At 48.3% G+C, this 17,847-nt stretch overlaps 1 protein-coding gene and 1 long non-coding RNA gene across 2 annotated transcripts in view; both read right to left on the reverse strand.

The window, feature by feature from the left end:
• The window catches only part of SLC1A4 (solute carrier family 1 member 4), a 32,792-nt gene extending 27,741 nt beyond the window's left edge, over positions 1-5,051 (reverse strand). Inside the window, exon 1 of the mRNA XM_021555867.4 lies at positions 4,485-5,051. Within this exon, the coding sequence (XP_021411542.3) occupies positions 4,485-5,008 (524 nt within the window). The 5' untranslated portion in view covers positions 5,009-5,051. The remainder of the gene's footprint in view (positions 1-4,484) is intronic.
• Positions 5,052-5,486: 435 nt separating this feature from the next.
• On the reverse strand, positions 5,487-12,969 carry LOC146768067 (uncharacterized). The gene is made up of 3 exons (XR_014954087.1): positions 12,854-12,969; positions 12,235-12,339; positions 5,487-8,909 (listed from the first exon to the last, which is right to left on the reverse strand). It is a non-coding gene; the product is annotated as an uncharacterized LOC146768067 (long non-coding RNA).
• Between the last annotated feature and the right edge of the window lie 4,878 nt (positions 12,970-17,847).

Raw genomic sequence — 17,847 nt, forward strand, 5'->3', positions numbered from 1 at the left:
CTCATTCCAGACTCAGAAAGTGACACAAATCAAACTTTAAGAACTAACCATCAGCTTCAAACCCAGAGGTCAGCCTGTCTCCTGGTGTAACTGCAGCCATTGCCTGGACATTTTTATTATATTTATGAACTCCAAGGTGGCATCTCCCCCTCCTTTTCTAACAGTCACACTTTACTGTCTTTCCACATTGGGATTTCAGAGATGTCCTTCATGGCTGCTGGTTTTGGGTGACTTACTGGCAAGACCAAGGCTGCAAGAACAAGTGCTACTGGAGCAACTGGTGCCAGGAGAGGTTCACTGCCTGAGTGGCCCACTCTGGCCACCTGCTCTGCAGCCCAGCCTGCAAAACACAGCTGATGCTTCTCCCTGTGCTCATGTCTGCCTTCCCTACAGCTCTGAAGAGACTTGGGGCAAAAGCATGAGCTTGCTGTGGGTGCTCCCTTTGGCAGCTCAGCTTGTAACATCTGGCAGGGAGACAGAAAGGGCACTGAGAGGCAATAAAATTTAAACTGTTTTTGCAGACTTACCTGGTAAACTGGGAAACCCTGACCTTACTGCTTGGGGCAGACATGTGGACCTCTGTGCACTCTTCCTGTTAAAAAAAGGGATTACCTCCTTCCCTTCCCAGACTGTTACAACTAGGTTTGGATTAAAAACAGAATTTGTTTCCCCAAAGACAATTTCACAGTTGCAAAACATGTTTTCATCCCAAAATTGGGCAGAGAAAGTCTGTCTCAGATCCTTTTTTCCACTAAAAAAAAAAATTGTAAAATACTCTGTTGAAATGTTCCTTTTTTGATGACTGAGATTCTCTACTTAAGTCCCTTGTATAAAATGACAGCAAAACATTGACCTCACCAAAAAAAGAAATGCTACAATCACCCTGATGGAAATTTTGACAGGATCAATAGGTTCCTGTGAAACTGTTCAATTTTGTTGAATCAGCAAATACAAATCAGAGCTAGAACAAAACTCTGACCTTATTGAAACATTCAGTCATGACAATTGCCCATCACAAGTGTTAACAGATCAATAGATTCTTGCAAAACACTTGATCCTGCTGTTTCAACTGCTTTCCAACAAGCTGCAGGTAGGCTGTGTGAGCAGGTGGTTGGAGTCCCATCCTTGGACTCCCTCTCCCTGGTTACATGCAGGGCACAAGCACAGCCAAGCTGGCTCTCTACAGTGTCACCTTCTCAAGTGGGGGCTGAGCCCCAGAGCCCACCACATCCCAGCCAGCCTCTTCTTCCAGCTGCCAACCACTTCACAATCAAGCTCACAAGCTCTCTTTATTCTCTGTTGATGTATCTTCTCCACCAAATAAATAAGGGAAAACCCCAGAAATTCAAAATTTTCCCTCCACTCCCCTCATCTTCTGCTGACAGACTTCCATGATCACTGCCTTTGGCCATGCTCCTCTTTATGAAGCTCCAAGGAGCTGTCCACATGACACACCTGAGATGAGATGAGCATCTCATCAGCATCCCTGCTTTGTGGCACAAAAGCACTTCATGACAGCTCTGCTGTCCCCACCCCACGTCCTGGGGCAGAGGAGAGTGTGCCTAAGCCCTGACTAGACATGCTCAAGGTTTGCTTGCCTCTAGCACTTGCCAGAAGGGAAACCAGGAGGGTGCTCCAGCACCTCCAGCCAGACAAATCAGACCTGAAGATTACAGTCAATGGACAAAACAAAACAGAGACAGCCTTTGGGTTCACCAGTGAGTCATCATTCATTTGATACCAAAACCCAAGATAAATCTTTTTTCCAGAGGTTGTTTGTCCATGCCTGGATGCACATTTGTGGGGAAGCTTTAGACTTGGAAAAGGAAAACCAAGAACTAAGTTTGCCTCCAGACATCATGGCAACAATGAAGAGCAACATCTTGAATCATTAACTAGAAGACTTCCCAAAGGCAGAAGTGACTTGCAGAACCAAATAGTGACACACAGCTGTGATATCCTCTTTGCTGTTTCTTCCACGGGTCATGTTTCACATGGGTTTTCAGTGCTGATGGGGGACTCAGTTTACCCATTTGCAACTCATTTTTACCTCTCCTCTGAAAACACACAGCAGGGAAGCCTTGAAGGACAAAGTCAGTCTTGTGCCACAACTGAAAAGTTTTCTTGCATTTAATAGAAATTTTCATGGCTAAACGAGATAAAAGAAGCAAAGAAGAGGATGCTGCAAGACACACCCACACAAAAAGCAATCATTTTGACCCTCCAGGCCGTATAGAATCAAGGCTTTGTTATCTCAAGATGAATTTACTCTACTAAGTTTCATCACAGCAGGGACCAAGTTCAGTGCTCAAACAAAACACCCACATTTTCAAGAACAGTTGAAAGAATAATATTATACAGAAGAGAGAGAGAGAGAGAGATCTTATTTCCTGAAAATCACATACTCTCTCCATCCCTCAGTCTCTCAGGGATTTGTGCTAAGACTGAACATTTTAGTGATGGCTATGTCCAAACACAACTTTTCTGGACTGGATTTCACTGTTACTGGTGTAACAACTTGACAGCCCAACAGTGTGGCTGCAACAGCCCTTCCCTGGGTTTCCAAGGAAGATGTATTCACAGCCCCCCATACATGCATTGGGGGAAAGTTCCTGTCCCCCCATCTCCTAGAAGAAAATTCCTCTGCAACCCACCATGCTCTACCCAAGTCTCATCATTATGAGTCCTACTTTGGAATTAGGGACTCAATCCCATCACCATCATAACCCTTTTGAGGATCAACTCCACACCTGCATTTACAGACCAGACCAAGAAACAGCTGTCTGCTCTGAAATGCAGATCTTACCCACAGCCTGAAGCTCACTGGAACACCCCTGGCCTGTTCCTCAACTCCATGCAGCCAGGTGACACAGGGATGTAACACCAGGTACAGCAGCCACACTAGGATGCACTGGGGCAGCCACCACTACAGGCATCTTCCCAGCTCTCCCAGGTGTGCCTACTCTTTTTTTTTTTGGCAATTTTCCTTCACCTCCCTCCCCTCAACAACATATCACCACTACAGCCAGACTACCTACTCTCGTCCTGCTATTCCTTCTTAACATGCTGTCAGGAACTGCTGGTCCTAAATTGTTGGTTCTTGAGAGAGGGAGAGGTGAGCTGAGGACACTGAGTACATGTCTGCCAACGGAACAAACCAGACTTACTTTCTATCCAAAGAGAACATGCTTGTCTGAGGGGGAGAAAAGAAATTAACCTGAATTTGTAAATACAGTTCTGGGTTTGGGGTTGGTTTGGCTTTTTTTTTAGGAAGTCTTTTTATCTTTGTTGCTACATCCACTTGTCTAGACAGAGCAAAAACGTATCTAAGCTGAAAAACTGGACTCATAAAAGCAAAGCAAGCAATCAAAAAACAAAACAAAACAAAAAAAAACCAAAACACAAAAACGCACTCAGTTTTGTAATTACCAGGATATCCACTCAGCTCAACTTTCCAGCCACTTGGCTCTGACACACACAGGTCACTTCCCTTATTCCTGTGTTTGTACCTGGGTGCAAAGCACAAGGAAATGCAGTTGGAAGCCCAACACTCAAAGCACCATCTGGATGTATGCCTCGTTTGTCTGTGTGCTCCTATCTTATTTTAAAAGCCAAACTGATCTCAGCAAGACATGGGCTTTGAGAAAAACAAAAAAGGTGAAGCTTGTAACTTTGCAAGGAGGAGTAAAGATACACTAAAACATTAATTCTGAATAGAAGTGGAAGCCTTGTTTCCAGACAGATTTGGGGAATGCACGTCTTGTCTTTGAAAGATGCAGAGGTAAGAAGGGGAGCTCACGAACCTACAGAGCATCCTCACACTGGACGACGTTTAGAGTATGCCCTCCATGGAATTACAGGGCTGTCTTTCCATGCCCACATCAATGGCAGGGCACTCTAAGAGGCAGGCAGGCATTTGGGTGAGGAGACTGGCTGAAGTGTTGGAGAATTAAAGAAGAAGGTGTGCGTGAGGGATGAGAAGAGCTGCCCAGCCCTGCCCTGCCTGCAGGAGACAGGCAACGACAGGCAGCAGGGCAGGGGAAGGTGCCAGGGAAAGCCTGCCCCGCAGCCAGCACCCAGGAGCCGCTCTCCCTCCAGGCAGAACCAAAAACGGGCCTAGGCACCCAGAACTCTGAGCAAGCCTCGGCTCATCCTCGCAGCCAGCCAGGCCAAATTTAAAACAAAGCGGGCAGGAGCAGAGCACCAAGCCCTACGCCTGACCGGGCTGCGGGTACTTGGGCAGAGAGCCGTGCTTCTGGAGAAGCCAGGATTAGCATGGAATGAAAGAGATAAAGAACGAGGTTGAAAAGGTGAAAAACGATGGGAAGGCGCAGGAAGATGCGAAGATGCCGGAGGATAAGACGATGAAGGAGGCTGAGAAGGAGGAGGAGGGCTCCGCGGCTGCAGCGTGCAACACTGCCGGGTCTGTCATCATCCTCCGGCGGCGGGAGGGCGGGGGAAGGAGGGCAGCGGGGCGGCCTCACCTGATGAGGTCCAAGAAGGAGTCCACCGTCTCCTTGCTCTTGGGCAGCGCGCCCGGCAGCCCCAGCTGGGTGTTGAGCGCGGAGGCACCGGCGCCGGGGCGGATGATGAAGCCGAGGGCGACGGCGAGGCCGGAGGCGAGCAGCGTGGTGCCCAGGAAATAGGCGACCGCGATGCCACCCAGGCGGCCGAGCGAGCGGGTGTCCAGGCTGGCGGCGCCCGACACCAGGCTGCAGACCACGAGCGGCAGGATCACCATGCGCAGCATCCGCAGCAGCAGCTCCCCGGGGAAGGCCAGGTAGGAGACCTGCGCCGGGCCCAGCGCCGCGCCGCGCACCGCGGCGCCCAGCGCCACGCCGGCCACCACCCCCGACACCGTCAGCAGCACCAGCGCGTTGCGCCGCAGGAACGCGCGGCAGCCCCGCAGCCGGGCCCCGCCGCCGCGCCGCCGCTCCGCCGCCGGGCCCTCCGCATGGCCGTTCCGCCCGTGGCCCGCCTTGCCCTCACCCGCCGCCGCCGCCTCCATGCTGCGCCGAACCGCGGCTCGCCGTGCGCCGCTACCGCGCGGCGCTCCGGGCACGGAGTGAGCGGCGGGCCCGCCCCGGCCGGGCACGGCAGCGGGAGCGGCGGCGGCCCCGCCCGGGGGCGGGAGCGCGGAGCCCCGGCCCGCCCCGCGCCCGCCCGGCCCGCGCTGGCTGCGCGCCATGGCCGCCTCAGGGCCGCGCTGCCCCGCGCCCGGCCGGGGGCCCCTGAGGGAGCGCAGCGCCTCCTCCGCGTCCCCGCGGTGTCCCGAGATCACGCGTGGCTCCCACGGCTTGCACACATCCCCGTCGGTGCCACAGAGCTAACAAGTGTCCCCACAGCGTCCACCTTCGTGGCCCTGTGGGTCACGCTTGTGCCTCCGTTGTCCCCCATCGGTATCCCCATTGTTCGCACACACCGCTGTAGTGTCCCCATGTCCTCTCAACCATGTCCCCTCAGTGTCGCAGGGCTCACACGTGTGCCCTCTTTTCATATCCATGTCCCCTCAGTGTCGCAGGGCTCACACGTGTGCCCTCTTTTCGCGTCCGTGTCCCCTCATTGTCGCCCCTCAAAACCATCGTGGTTCACACACACCCCTGAAGTGTCCCCATAGTTCACACATGGCCCCTCAGTGTCCCTACAGCTCACACATGTCCCCCTCCATGTTCTCGTGGTTCAGTCACATCCCCTCAGTGTCCCCATGGTTTGCACACATCCCCGTCGGTGCCACAGAGCTAACAAGTGTCCCCACAGCGTCCACCTTCGTGTCCCTGTGGGTCACGCTTGTCCCTCCGTTGTCCCCCCTCGGTATCCCCATTGTCCGCACACACCGCTGTAGTGTCCTCATGTCCTCTCAACCATGTCCCCTCAGTGTCGCAGGGCTCACACGTGTGCCCTCTTTTCGTGTCCATGTCCCCTCATTGTCGCCCCTCAAAACCATTGTGGTTCACACACACCCCTGAAGTGTCCCCATAGTTCACACATGGCCCCTCAGTGTCCCTACAGCTCACACATGTCCCCCTCCATGTTCTCGTGGTTCAGTCACATCCCCTCAGTGTCCCCATGGTTTGCACACATCCCCGTCGGTGCCACAGAGCTAACAAGTGTCCCCACAGCGTCCACCTTCGTGTCCCTGTGGGTCACGCTTGTCCCTCCGTTGTCCCCCCTCGGTATCCCCATTGTCCGCACACACCGCTGTAGTGTCCCCATGTCCTCTCAACCATGTCCCCTCAGTGTCGCAGGGCTCACACGTGTGCCCTCTTTTCGTGTCCATGTCCCCTCATTGTCGCCCCTCAAAACCATCGTGGTTCACACACACCCCTGAAGTGTCCCCATAGTTCACACATGGCCCCTCAGTGTCCCTACAGCTCACACATGTCCCCCTCCATGTTCTCGTGGTTCAGTCACATCCCCTCAGTGTCCCCATGGTTTGCACACATCCCCGTCGGTGCCACAGAGCTAACAAGTGTCCCCACTGCATCCACCTTCATGTCCCTGTGGGTCACGCTTGTCCTTCCATTATCCTTCCTCAGTATCCCCCCTGTTCGTACACACCACCATAGTGTCCCCACAGTTCACACGTGTCCTCTCAATCACATCCCCTCAGTGTCCCAGGGCTCATACGTGTGCTCTCTTTTCATATCCATGTCCCCTCATTCTCCCCCCTCAATACCATCATGGTTCTTACACACCTCCACAGTGTCCCCATAGTTCACACATGGCCCCTACAGCTCACACATGTCCCCCTCCATGCTCTCATGGTTCAGTCGCATCCCCCACGTGCCCGTGTGTCCCCCTCGGTGTCCTAATGGTTTGCATACATCCCCATCAGTGCTCTGTTCAGAGACCCCCCTCAATGTCTTCACAACTCACACATTGTCCCCATCAGTGGGGCTCACGTGTGCCCTCAGTGTCCCCCATCTCCTCTCCAGAAGCTTCTCACGGAGGCAGGAGCCATCCTCTGCACCAGGACAGGTTGTGTCTGTGTCCCTGTCTGCACGGTCAAAGCCATTCAGCAAATCCGTGGGTTCATCCGGGATAGGGTGACGTGGACACAGGGACTCTGAGCACCCTTCCTTGAGGAATCCCGTATCTCACCACGCTAGGTGGTTGTCTGAGGAGCAGACGGTGTCTGTGATGATACATGGGGCTGATAAAGGGCACTTGGGGCTTTCAAACCCACGAGAGCCTCCTGAGTGCACTACTGTCACGTTTGCTCACAAGGGCACTTCCAGGAGCTCCAGCTGGTGTTTGGACTCTCTCAGGGGCTCCATTTCAGCTCATTCCCTTGACATCAGCAAAGCACAGCCTAGCAGAAAACACGCTGTGAAAACAACCAGCCACGCATCTGCTTTCCGAGTACACTGCACTAATTAAAGAGACTGACAGGGTGTGATGCAACAGTAATCCCGATTTAATAAGACTGTTCTGCTTTCTGATCTCATGGATAGACCTGAAGCTCGTTTTACCATGCCTGGAGCTCCTAGGAATTTTCTGTGTGTAAACAGGCAACAACACTACTGACAAGCAGTTGTGTCCACCAGCATCCACTTTAGAGCTTCATAAAAATTCTTGATTCCCTCTTGCACTGAAATTAGACTGACGATACCAGCACATTCTTATTGATTCTGGGTTTTTTTCCCCTGATAACTTTCCCTTTGAGTAACACTTGGTTTGTGGAAGTCTGTGAATCAATGTCCCATCAGATCAGCAGATATAGGAAACTAAACAGATATAGGAGACTAAACAGGAAAACAAGTGTCTGCAAACACTTTTAAAGACATACAATTCCACAAACCTCAAAAGGAACAAAAAATTACGTAGATCTTTTAAAATCGGGTTTGAATTTTTTTCTGCAAATAGGTCTGTGAATAATAAACAAGTTACTGTCCAACATAATTGTTTATTTCTCGATCAGAAGCATTTCTAAAATGACAGCATTTCTAAAATGACAACAGAAAATTACAAAATAAATATAAAAATAAATATAAAAATCTATTCCTTGTTTCAGTTGAGAAGAGATTCTAAAACCAATCAACAAACACAAATGCTGTTCCCTTGTGCAAAGTGAAAGCAAGGGGAGAAATTCAGGAAAGTGTGAACAAGAATAATGTACTAAATCAGAAAACTCATTGATAGCAGCACATGTATGAGACCAGTGCAAGAACCAGCACAGAACCTTCCCCACCATATGACAGTAAACTCCTTCTCTCTTGGAGTATCCCCCATGTCCTTGTGGGACTGACCTTGCTCAGGGCAGTGCTGTGAGAACAGCCAGGAGCACACACCTCCAGCACTGTAAATCCCAGTGAAAGTTCTTGAACCCATGCTGGGGTTGTTTGGTGATAGCCAACCCTTCCAAAACAACACTTTAACAAAGGGATGCTGGTGTCAGGCTTCCTCAGCAATCACACCATGAGAATTCCCCCTAATTTCCCCTTCCTTTTTCCCCCCCTCTTGATTTTTTGATTCAAATACTGATCCAAACAGTTATCCTTCCTCTCTTGACGTATCTCCAGATGACAAATGCTTTTGCCAACGAGAAGATGACATAGCACGTGAACCTCCCACCATACAAATGGACATCATCCCAAAGATGTTCTAGGCAAAGCTAACTGTTTTTCCACCCTGTGAGAGTTCATGGATGGCTGCAGTGATTAACCCTGAAGCCTGATGGCTTATTCATTAGTAGTCATTGACTGATCCATTTTGTCATGTTTTCATTTCAGCGCTTGTAGATCCTGGGAGCTTTCCAGTGAGTCAGTCTGCATGTTTCCTGTGTCCACCCCACTGCTTCTAAATTAGGGATTTTGACTTTCCCTATTTGGAACTTGGAGATTTTTTTTTTTGCTTAAGTGGCTTTCACCAACACAGGGCTAGGGTGCTTCCTCCAGAGGGATCAGGAACTGGCAACGGCAACAACAATAGAAAAATAACCAGAAAAAAAAATCCAGTTACTTTTAAATAAATTTTTCTTTAATGCTTTTGCTTTCAGTGAAAAAACAGCCAATATAGTTTTCACCACTGCCCCAGAAGGAAGATACCATGCTGTTTTCCAGTCAAATTCAACTCGATACCAGTTTTTGATGGTAGGTGTTTGAAATTCCAGCCTCAGTAGAAGGAATGAAAAAATCTTAATGGCTGTAAGGGAACCAGGTCCTTCCCTTCTATATTTCATCTACACAACAGTATAGATGGACACTTAAAATAACACACTGGAAATGTAGGATTTTAATGCCCCTAGGAAACAGAGGTCATTGTTTCTCATACTTGTGGGTGGTCAACACAAAGACTGGAAGAAATCAGATTTTAATTTCTTTGCTAGGGGAGGAGAGGAAGGCCTTCAAAGAGCTGTTTGCAGCTCCCTGAGTCTCATGACTGATGCATGCAAGTCTCAGCAGCTGGCACAGGTTAGAGTAGCCCTCAGGCCACATTTCCTACCAACCTGCATAGCAGCAGGAGTGCAGAGAACACTCACTGCTCTATCTCCGCTTTCCCCATCTTCCTGCTGCTATTTCCCTCTTCCTAGGACTTGCAAGGTCATCTGCAGCTTTTTCCTTGGGTCTGGCTGCTGTGTGCTCTCTGTTCTTGGGAGACCCAAGAGAAACATCATCAGGATTCCAGATAAGTCATCCATCCGTCATCTCCTGCAACTGCTTTGATTTGAAGTAGTTTGATGCCTCAAAGGCATGGTGGGGAGGAGAGAACAAGATGAAAGGGAAGAGGGCAGGAAGGAGTTGCATTTAATAACCATGCTTTTCATTAGAAGCCTGAATAAAGGTGCTCCTAAGCTTCCCAATGGAGATGTGCTGGGCAGCCTGCCGTGTCCTAAGGGGCTGTATTACAGTGTGGCCTTTTTCTGAGGAGGATTCATGAAGTGCACATGGGAGAGATTTTGTTTTCTACTGAGCCAAATGAAGTCCTCAGAAGAGCCACAGCACGTGAGCTGAGGCAGGAAGGCCTAGAGCACTTCCTTGGTGTGCAGACATTTAGTTTGGCAAGAAGTCTTTGTTGGGTCTGGGATGGCAAGCAATTTGGACAGACTCCAGCCTCATTGCAGAAATGCTCTCCACCTGCATTTGGGAGGAACGTGAGATGTGTTCCTCGGCTCTTCCCAGTGCCCCTGGCCTGCTCACCTCATTGCAAGCTGGATGCAGGACCAGCCTAGTTACCTGAATTTACCAGAATAACCCAGATTTCAAGACGTCTGAAACCACAGAAAGAAACCCCCTGTGATGACAGAAACAATGTTCCTGGCCAGCCACTGAAATAACACAGTCCCAAACACAATCCTACCACGGTGTCACGTGTTGATTCAGCATTTCTCCAGGCTGGATAAGTGCTCACACCTGATTGAAAATGTTCTGAGTAGGAAAAAACTGTCATCTGTAAGTGCATTTTCCAATAGCAGAGGCAGGCAAGAAATTTTGCAAATACCACTTGCTTGCACAAACTCCAACAAAATATAAACTCTGCAGACAGGAATGGTTGACCTAGGGTAAATGTTTAACTTTATCCTTCAAAGGCACATGTAATTTTACCAGAAAGAAGATTAAAAATATAGAATAATACCCACACACACATACCTTGTTTACTCTAAGGATCCTTTGATGGCCCTGGAAACAAAGTTATACTGAGGCAAGAGTAATTTTTAAACTGTGTGTCTCTTTTCAAAAATTAACATAATATAAACACATGAAGAAAAACCAATCACCCCCCCAAGAAGAGTAGAATTTTTTCCTTCATAAGCTCTCCCTGAGGTTTTTCGTTGAGTTTAAATCAAGGAAAAGCAGGGAAAAGTAGGAAAAAAAAGGGCGAGAACAAGAACAGACTTTCAAGATCTTGGATATGTGACAACCTGTCCTAGCAGGGGACATTGCCTCTAGCTGGTGGGGAAATTCAGGGTCAGGCTTTTGAAAACAAGCAGGGCTGATCTGAAAACAAGCAGTGAAGCTTTGCTACCGAAGAAGCGAGGGAAGCGACCGGAGCCTCTCGGCCATGGGAAGCATGCTTGAATGGGGAGCTTGAAAATGCTCCAAGTGCCTGCTGATTTCTCCCATGGTAGTGGGTTGATAAAGTGCCTTGCCACTGGCAGGAGGTGGATAAGTTGGACATCTGAAGGTTTGCCTGGCATTCAAGGATCCATACACAAGCAGAGTGTGCATTGATTTATGTCAGTTGTATGGAATATGCTATAAAAAAGCCACATTAGGGGAAAAAAAAAAAAGTATGAGCAATTTCTGAATGCTGGTTGTGATTCAGTGGCTAGAAGCAACAAGGGGAAGCTCTATCCTTACATATTTTATCCCTGATTACAGTATGACAATGAATACTGTATCCCTGATGATGGGTGACAGTAAACTGGGATGACAGCAAACAGGAATGACAAAGCTTCTGCCAAGAAAACATAGGGGACCAGGCAGCTGCCCTCTGCCCACTGTAAGGCTGTTCTCCCATGCCCCCAGCTCACTGCAGCATGTGACAGTGGCAACACCAAGGAGCTTTGGGAGCCAACGTGGGGACCTAACACATCTTTGAAACATCTTTGAAGGGTAAGCAAAGCAAGAATGTGGTATTTGCAGAGCATACTTTCCAAGTATCCAACAATCTGCAACTCAGATATTTCCAGGTGGTCCTTTGATTTAAAAGCCTTCCATTAATCTTCCACCTGGAAATTTGCCTGCTGTGGTTTTTAACCCCATCATCTGTTTTCCAGAGAAGTGGTTAATCCTCTGCAGAGCTCACTGCATGCTTCTGTCACCCTCTGCACCTCTCCTGGTGGAAATAGGTAGCTAGCAGGACTGCATCCACTAAAAACCTCCATGTTTGCTACAGTCTGTGAGATACAGATTTAAGGTGTTACAGCTTTTTGTCTCTCTCCTCCAAGGCTGCTGTTTAGCCACCAAGTGCAATTCCCTCCTCCATGAGGAAGGGAATTTGGCATTCTGGCTCAGGGGATGTTGTTAGCCTCACGAGCCTAATAAGGCTGTCGGTCTCTGAGGCATGAATTTCAACTCAGAGGTAAGCTCAGGCAGCTCCTCAGCAGAGGTTTCTCTTCAGCCAACCTACCCATTTTTATGAAACTCACAGAAATACACTTCCTGTGAGATTTCCACCCTTCAGCAAAATATTCCGTGGAATTGCATGTTGGAATCAAGTGCCATTAATGAGGGACGGGTGGATGGAGTCAAGCAGAGACACATCTCCCAGTGCATGTGCCAATATACCCACCTCAAACTTGCCTTTATGTTTACTGCTGTCCCAGCTCTCCGTGTGACTCACAAAGTAGTTCTCCTGATCTGGGAGAAAGGGCTGATGCAGATTTTTTCTTTAACCCTGAAAAGAGCCATAAAAATATGTGGAAATACAAGGCAGTCACATATATCTAAGGAAAATGGTAAATGCAGTAAATGCATACTCAAAAGAAAGGAGAAACACAGAAACACGTGTGATGAGTCTGCAGGTTAGTATGAAAATAACCTCAAAGTCTTCCAAGTCACAGCAGGGTGTTGAACTGCTACTCTCTCCCTTCCCTCCCAACATGTTTGCATCATGGAAAATGTCCATTGCTAAAGTCCACAGTTTCAGATGCATTTCTTATCTAAACATAGGAAAGTACAGAGGTACCTGATGTTTTTCTGGGGCTTGTTGTTCTCAGTGATCTCAAAGCCTCTGAGAATCTGAGTTTACCTATTGTACAATTTTCAAAGCTGCCTAGGCTACTGTAGGTATGTGAGATACCTGCTGGGAGTTCCAAAGGCCCTTTTACTCACCTGAACTGAAGCAATTTTAGCTCCCTAATGAAACAGCATCATTATCAAAACCAAGCAAAACAAAACAAACAACATACCTGTGCAGAGTAGATTACACACCACGGGCTGTGTAACAGTCCTGTTACTGCAGGTTTTGGAGTAATAGCCCAACTGGGAATTAAGATGAGAAAAACAAGGCAGGAGGAGTGTGAACTTTCCACCTGCCTGTGGTCAGAGCCAAGACCTCGTGCATCAGGGAGTGCAATTCACCTCTGGCACAGCGCAGCCACAGAGCAGGGAGTCAGCCCCAGGGTGAAGCCCCTGATCCTGCACTGGGGCTGCTGATCTGTGGGACACGTGTGCTTCTGGGGGGAAGGTGAAGAGGCCCTACTTAGCTTTCCTACCCCCAGCTTGCAAAGGAGCTTTGAGAAAAGTGAAGAGAGGCCACTCCTTGCTCACACACCACCTTTTTTCAGAGGTGACAGAGTGGCTCTGTTGGCAGCAGAGGATATGCTGAGCAGAGCCACCACATCTTTCTGGTGGTTAAGGAGAGGCAGCAGAGGGGGCTGCTGGAGCACACTGAAAGTTTTTTTCTGAGTGCCACAGGAAAAGAAACCATTATGAGAATGTGCTAAAAGCCTATTCATTGCTAAGGAAAGGGCTGCTGAAGAATGTGGGATGCATGCCGAAAACTGCCAGCCAGAGCAACAGGGAGATAATTAAAGCCCTTTGCAAAGACCCCCATCCCCTTCCTTTGGCAGTGGCAGTTCTGCACACGGAGTCGTTTCGGCCCTACCCATTGAAATCCTGTAAATAGCTGTCTGCATGGAGGCAGGAGCTGGCTGACAGCTGAGGGGCTTTTTCGTGTGGGAACTGTAGGTAGCAAATGTGGCTGTTCTCAGCTGTGCTCCTCAGAGGGGAGCAGTGCTGACCCTCTCCAGGCTGGCTGCTTGCACAGGGGCTGTGCACACAGGATGCTGGGGCTAGGAAGCCTTTGTGTCTGGAATATCTTGCCCTGAATCAGCACCTACCTGTTCTGGTGAACCTGAGAGCTGTCTCCTGCCCTCTCTGTGCCAGTTTCTGCCTTCCTTTCCTGCCTGCTCTTACATTTCTTTCTCTTACCCACCTTAGCTTTTTATCTCCTCGGGGTTGTTTCAGATGAGTGCCTGTGAGACAAACCCCAGCCGAGGGGAGCCCATCCAGGGAACAAAACCCTGGAGCAATGACTCCTACAAGACAGGCCGTCCCCTTTGCTCTCTAAGGTGAAGCTGATCCTATGAGGTTGCTGTGCCCACAGATATTTTGTTTTAGGACTTGGTGTACTCCCTCCCTGCACGCTCAGCCTGGTGACAACCCTGTAGTAGTAGGTGCTGTACAGACACATGATGGAAACCCCCACCCAACGAGGGTTTCTGCAGGATGAGTAGAGAAGTGGAGGCACAGGAAGGTAAAGAGACATGCCCAGAATTACCCAGTACACCCAGCTCTTTCATCTGCTGTGTCCCATGCTGTGCCCTCTGGCACCTGTATCACGTATCAGGACACAGCAGCACAGCTCCAGGCTGGGAGCATTGCTTTCCTGCCTCTAGGAATGGCACGGCAGGGAACCAGCAGGAAGGAGGTGGTGAGGCTCTACCCTCCGGGGGTTGAGATGATCTATTAACTACTCCTGCCTTCAAGGAGGCTCCAGCAGGACTGCTTCCATACCCAAGGGTTTAAAAGTCATGAGTCGGGTCCTTCCAAAAGCGTGAGACTTTATGGTTTCAAAAGCATGAGGTTTGAAGAAAAAAAAAAATAAAAGTGCATGCTCTAAATTTGCCTTTGGTACTGGAACCCTTGGATCATATTTTTGAGTTTTTAGCCCAAAAATCTGTGTTTATTCTGCCTGTTGGTTAGGCATCACAGAGCATCTTCCTTGTCTGCTCATTCAGATGTATTCATGAGACTTTTCAGAACCTGAAGTCTTCAAGCCCTCTGAACCTCTGTCCACCTTCATTAAATTTGGTTGATGGGTTCAAGTTGTGAGGGAATCAGCAACTATGTCCACACATAGTACCCTTAACTAAACCTTGTGTCCCTAGAAAATGGGACAGAAATAGAGGTGTCCAAAGTTACTGCTGCCTTTCTAATGTTACAACGAAATCTTCTTGGAGTGGAGGAAAGACATGGAAATACTTCATGTGTTGGAAAAGCAGTTGGACCAGGAGTCTCCCTGGAAAGAAGAAAGCACATTTAATAACCAAACTCAATTGAGGCAAAACCATAGAAAACAAACTGTCTGCACCAGGAATTTGGGGGAAGGGCCAACACTGGGAAAGGGGGAGAAAAAAGCACAGTGTATTATTTAGTTAAGTAAAAACAGAGCAGCACATCTGAAGAACATAACAGGGAGGTGCATGTTACAACTGGCCAGGATGAAAAGAATCAGAAAAGAAAGGAGAGGCAAAGACAGCTTTAGGAATAATGACAGGGAAATCAGATTTTCAGGCAGAGCTCAGACATGTCAGCTAAGTGGAGCCTTGTGAGTGCTGCGTGATGCTTAATCCAAAAGGCATCCCAAATTCCAGTAACAATATCCACCTCAAGCCAGCAGATGCACTGCTTCACCTACAGCCTTGGGGCTCAGAAAAAAATACTGCTGTTTGGAGGTTTGCCCTTCCTCCCCTGCATCCATCCCAAATCCTGACTTACCTTTGCAGGGGCCACAGTTCCTAACAAGGCAGGAAGGGAAATGTTCAGCTGGGCTCAGCTAGTGAAGGGTCAGAGATCTGCCTGCCAAAGCCTCATGGCATCTTCACCCCAATGCAACCTGGAGATAAATGTCTGAGATGGGAGTACAAGTCACTTTGATCTCTCTGGTTTGCATCCCCAGAATTAAATGAAGGTGTTCTTATAATTTCTTCTCCAGGAGACTGTGTGCACTGCCAGGAAGGGTTCAGATACCCCCAGTGCTGCAGCACATTTATGCAAGTGGTGGCTGGGTAGTGCTTGGTCCCTTTGTCATCTGGCACTGAGCTGGAAAACAGGGGAGCAGGAAGGGTTCTCCAGGATGTGCACAATGATGAATTATGCGAGGATAATACTCAAGGATGCAATACTCAAGGATGACTCCTGTGAGTCCTGTAACAGTAGACTGGCCACCCCATGCTGCCAACTGGAAACAGAAAGTGTTCAGGAAAAATTTTGAGATCCAGCCTGATCTGAAAAGGGGAAGCTAATGGGGACAGGAGGTCGTGGTGGTGGGTCTTGCAAGGTAGGTAGGAAATTCCTCCATGGTAAATCACCACTTCTTCCAACTCCTGCACAACCCAAAGTGCAGCATGAGCAGCTGGGCACTGCCATGTCCCAGCCCTGGCAGCACGGTCGCCTGCCTTGTTGATTCAGTTCATTCCCAGTGGGAGAGGATGGGCAGGATTTGGCCCTTTGTCTCTGGATGTCTGTCCAATCTGTGGGCTTGCAAGCAATGAACTGTAAAAACAGAAGAGTTGACAATTAAATGCTCAAAATCTACTAGGACTTTGTCCAGAGTGGGCTAAGCAAACAAGTACAGATGGAGCAACCTATGATCTGCACAGTTGCATGAGCTTTACAGTTAAGGGTGTACTCTATGCTGCTTAATTGCTTTAATCATACCAATTTATGAGCCAGGTTTCTTGCTTAATTAGTGTAATGAAGAATGAAAAGGGTGAATACATGGAATTAAGTCTTGACTTGTTAATTTGGCTTATAATCTCCATTACTGAGCTGGGAGAGCTGTGCTCATTTAGTGTCTGGATGTTTAATGTGGTTTTTCACATGGTGCAGAAAATGCTGAAGAATCAGCAAAGAAAGGGACTGAGCTGATCAGTAGCCCTCAACCTCAGGGCCTCTCAGTAAAGGCTGACTCAGTGACCACATGATGTCCTTGGAAAGGGCCATTTTGGGTGAAGGGGGATGCAAACTTTAGAGATGCTGCTGCTGTGCATGACACAGCATTTGCCTGTACATCTGGAGCAAATTTCCCACTTCATCCCCAAATGGTTCCCCCAGAACTCAGCATCTTTCACGGGAGAGCATCACCAGCCAGCTCCAGCAGGTTCTGGATGTATTTTTCCTCATGGGACATTCACCATTGTTGTTCCCACTCATGTGGAACAAGGCAACACCTCTCTCATGCCTCCAGAGACCCAAAGAGGACCTCAGGGAAAATAGCACAGAATTTTCCCTGCAGTAGCATTTTCAGACAGGAAACTATTTTCAAAGAATAAATTCTAGTGATAAGGTAAGGTTGGTTTTTTCCCACCCCAAAACCAATCTTTTTCTAGCTGCAGAGGATTGTTCCCACCATACTGTCAAATAGGAAAATTAATTTTTAAAAATCTGATGCAAATGCCTCTGTTTTCCTTTGTCCTCCCCTCTTTTTTGCCTTCTGCTGCTTTTAATTTTTGGACTTATTCTATTATTGGATAATTGCATTGGCTAATTGCATTAAAACAGTTTTAGCAAGATTGGGTAATTAAATTCAGAGCAATTGGGCTGAAAATGCACAGAATCTGGTAGAAGTATTTCACAAGAGGCTGAACTAGGTAAACAAGAAGGGATGTGTTAGTTTGTGTCAGGGTACACACACATACTTAGGGTACATGGGTCCAACTCCCAGATAGGAAATGCCATATTCGTGACTCTGGGCCCTTCCCCAGGACATGGAATCGATGGAAAACAATTTCAACTGGCAATGGAGGGAATTAGATTTTCATTAACACCAGATAAACCAATTCCAGAAGTGAAAACCCCACAAATGTCTTATGAGCTTCTCTTGTCACTGTATCTGAAGCCTCACTGGAAAATACAGCTATTATTTCTAAATGCATCCACTGAAATACAAATTTCCAATAATTCAAATTTCCAGTACTTCAACAGTTACAGCCAGGTGTGCAGCTCTACTCTTGGCTCTCTTGTAGCCAGCAGGAAACCAGCAATTTTATTTTAATCTTGTGCATATTCTGAAATAATTTCCTGGGAGCTTTTCACCCACCATGTGTGAAGCAGGTATCCAGCAGGAAAGGACATGGGACATGTGAAATTTTACCCAGCTTCTTGTTGCTGGCTCCTT

Source organism: Lonchura striata, chromosome 3 (genome assembly GCF_050655825.1).
Source record: "Lonchura striata isolate lonStrDom1 chromosome 3, ASM5065582v1, whole genome shotgun sequence".
NCBI classification, from domain to species: domain Eukaryota; kingdom Metazoa; phylum Chordata; class Aves; order Passeriformes; family Estrildidae; genus Lonchura; species Lonchura striata.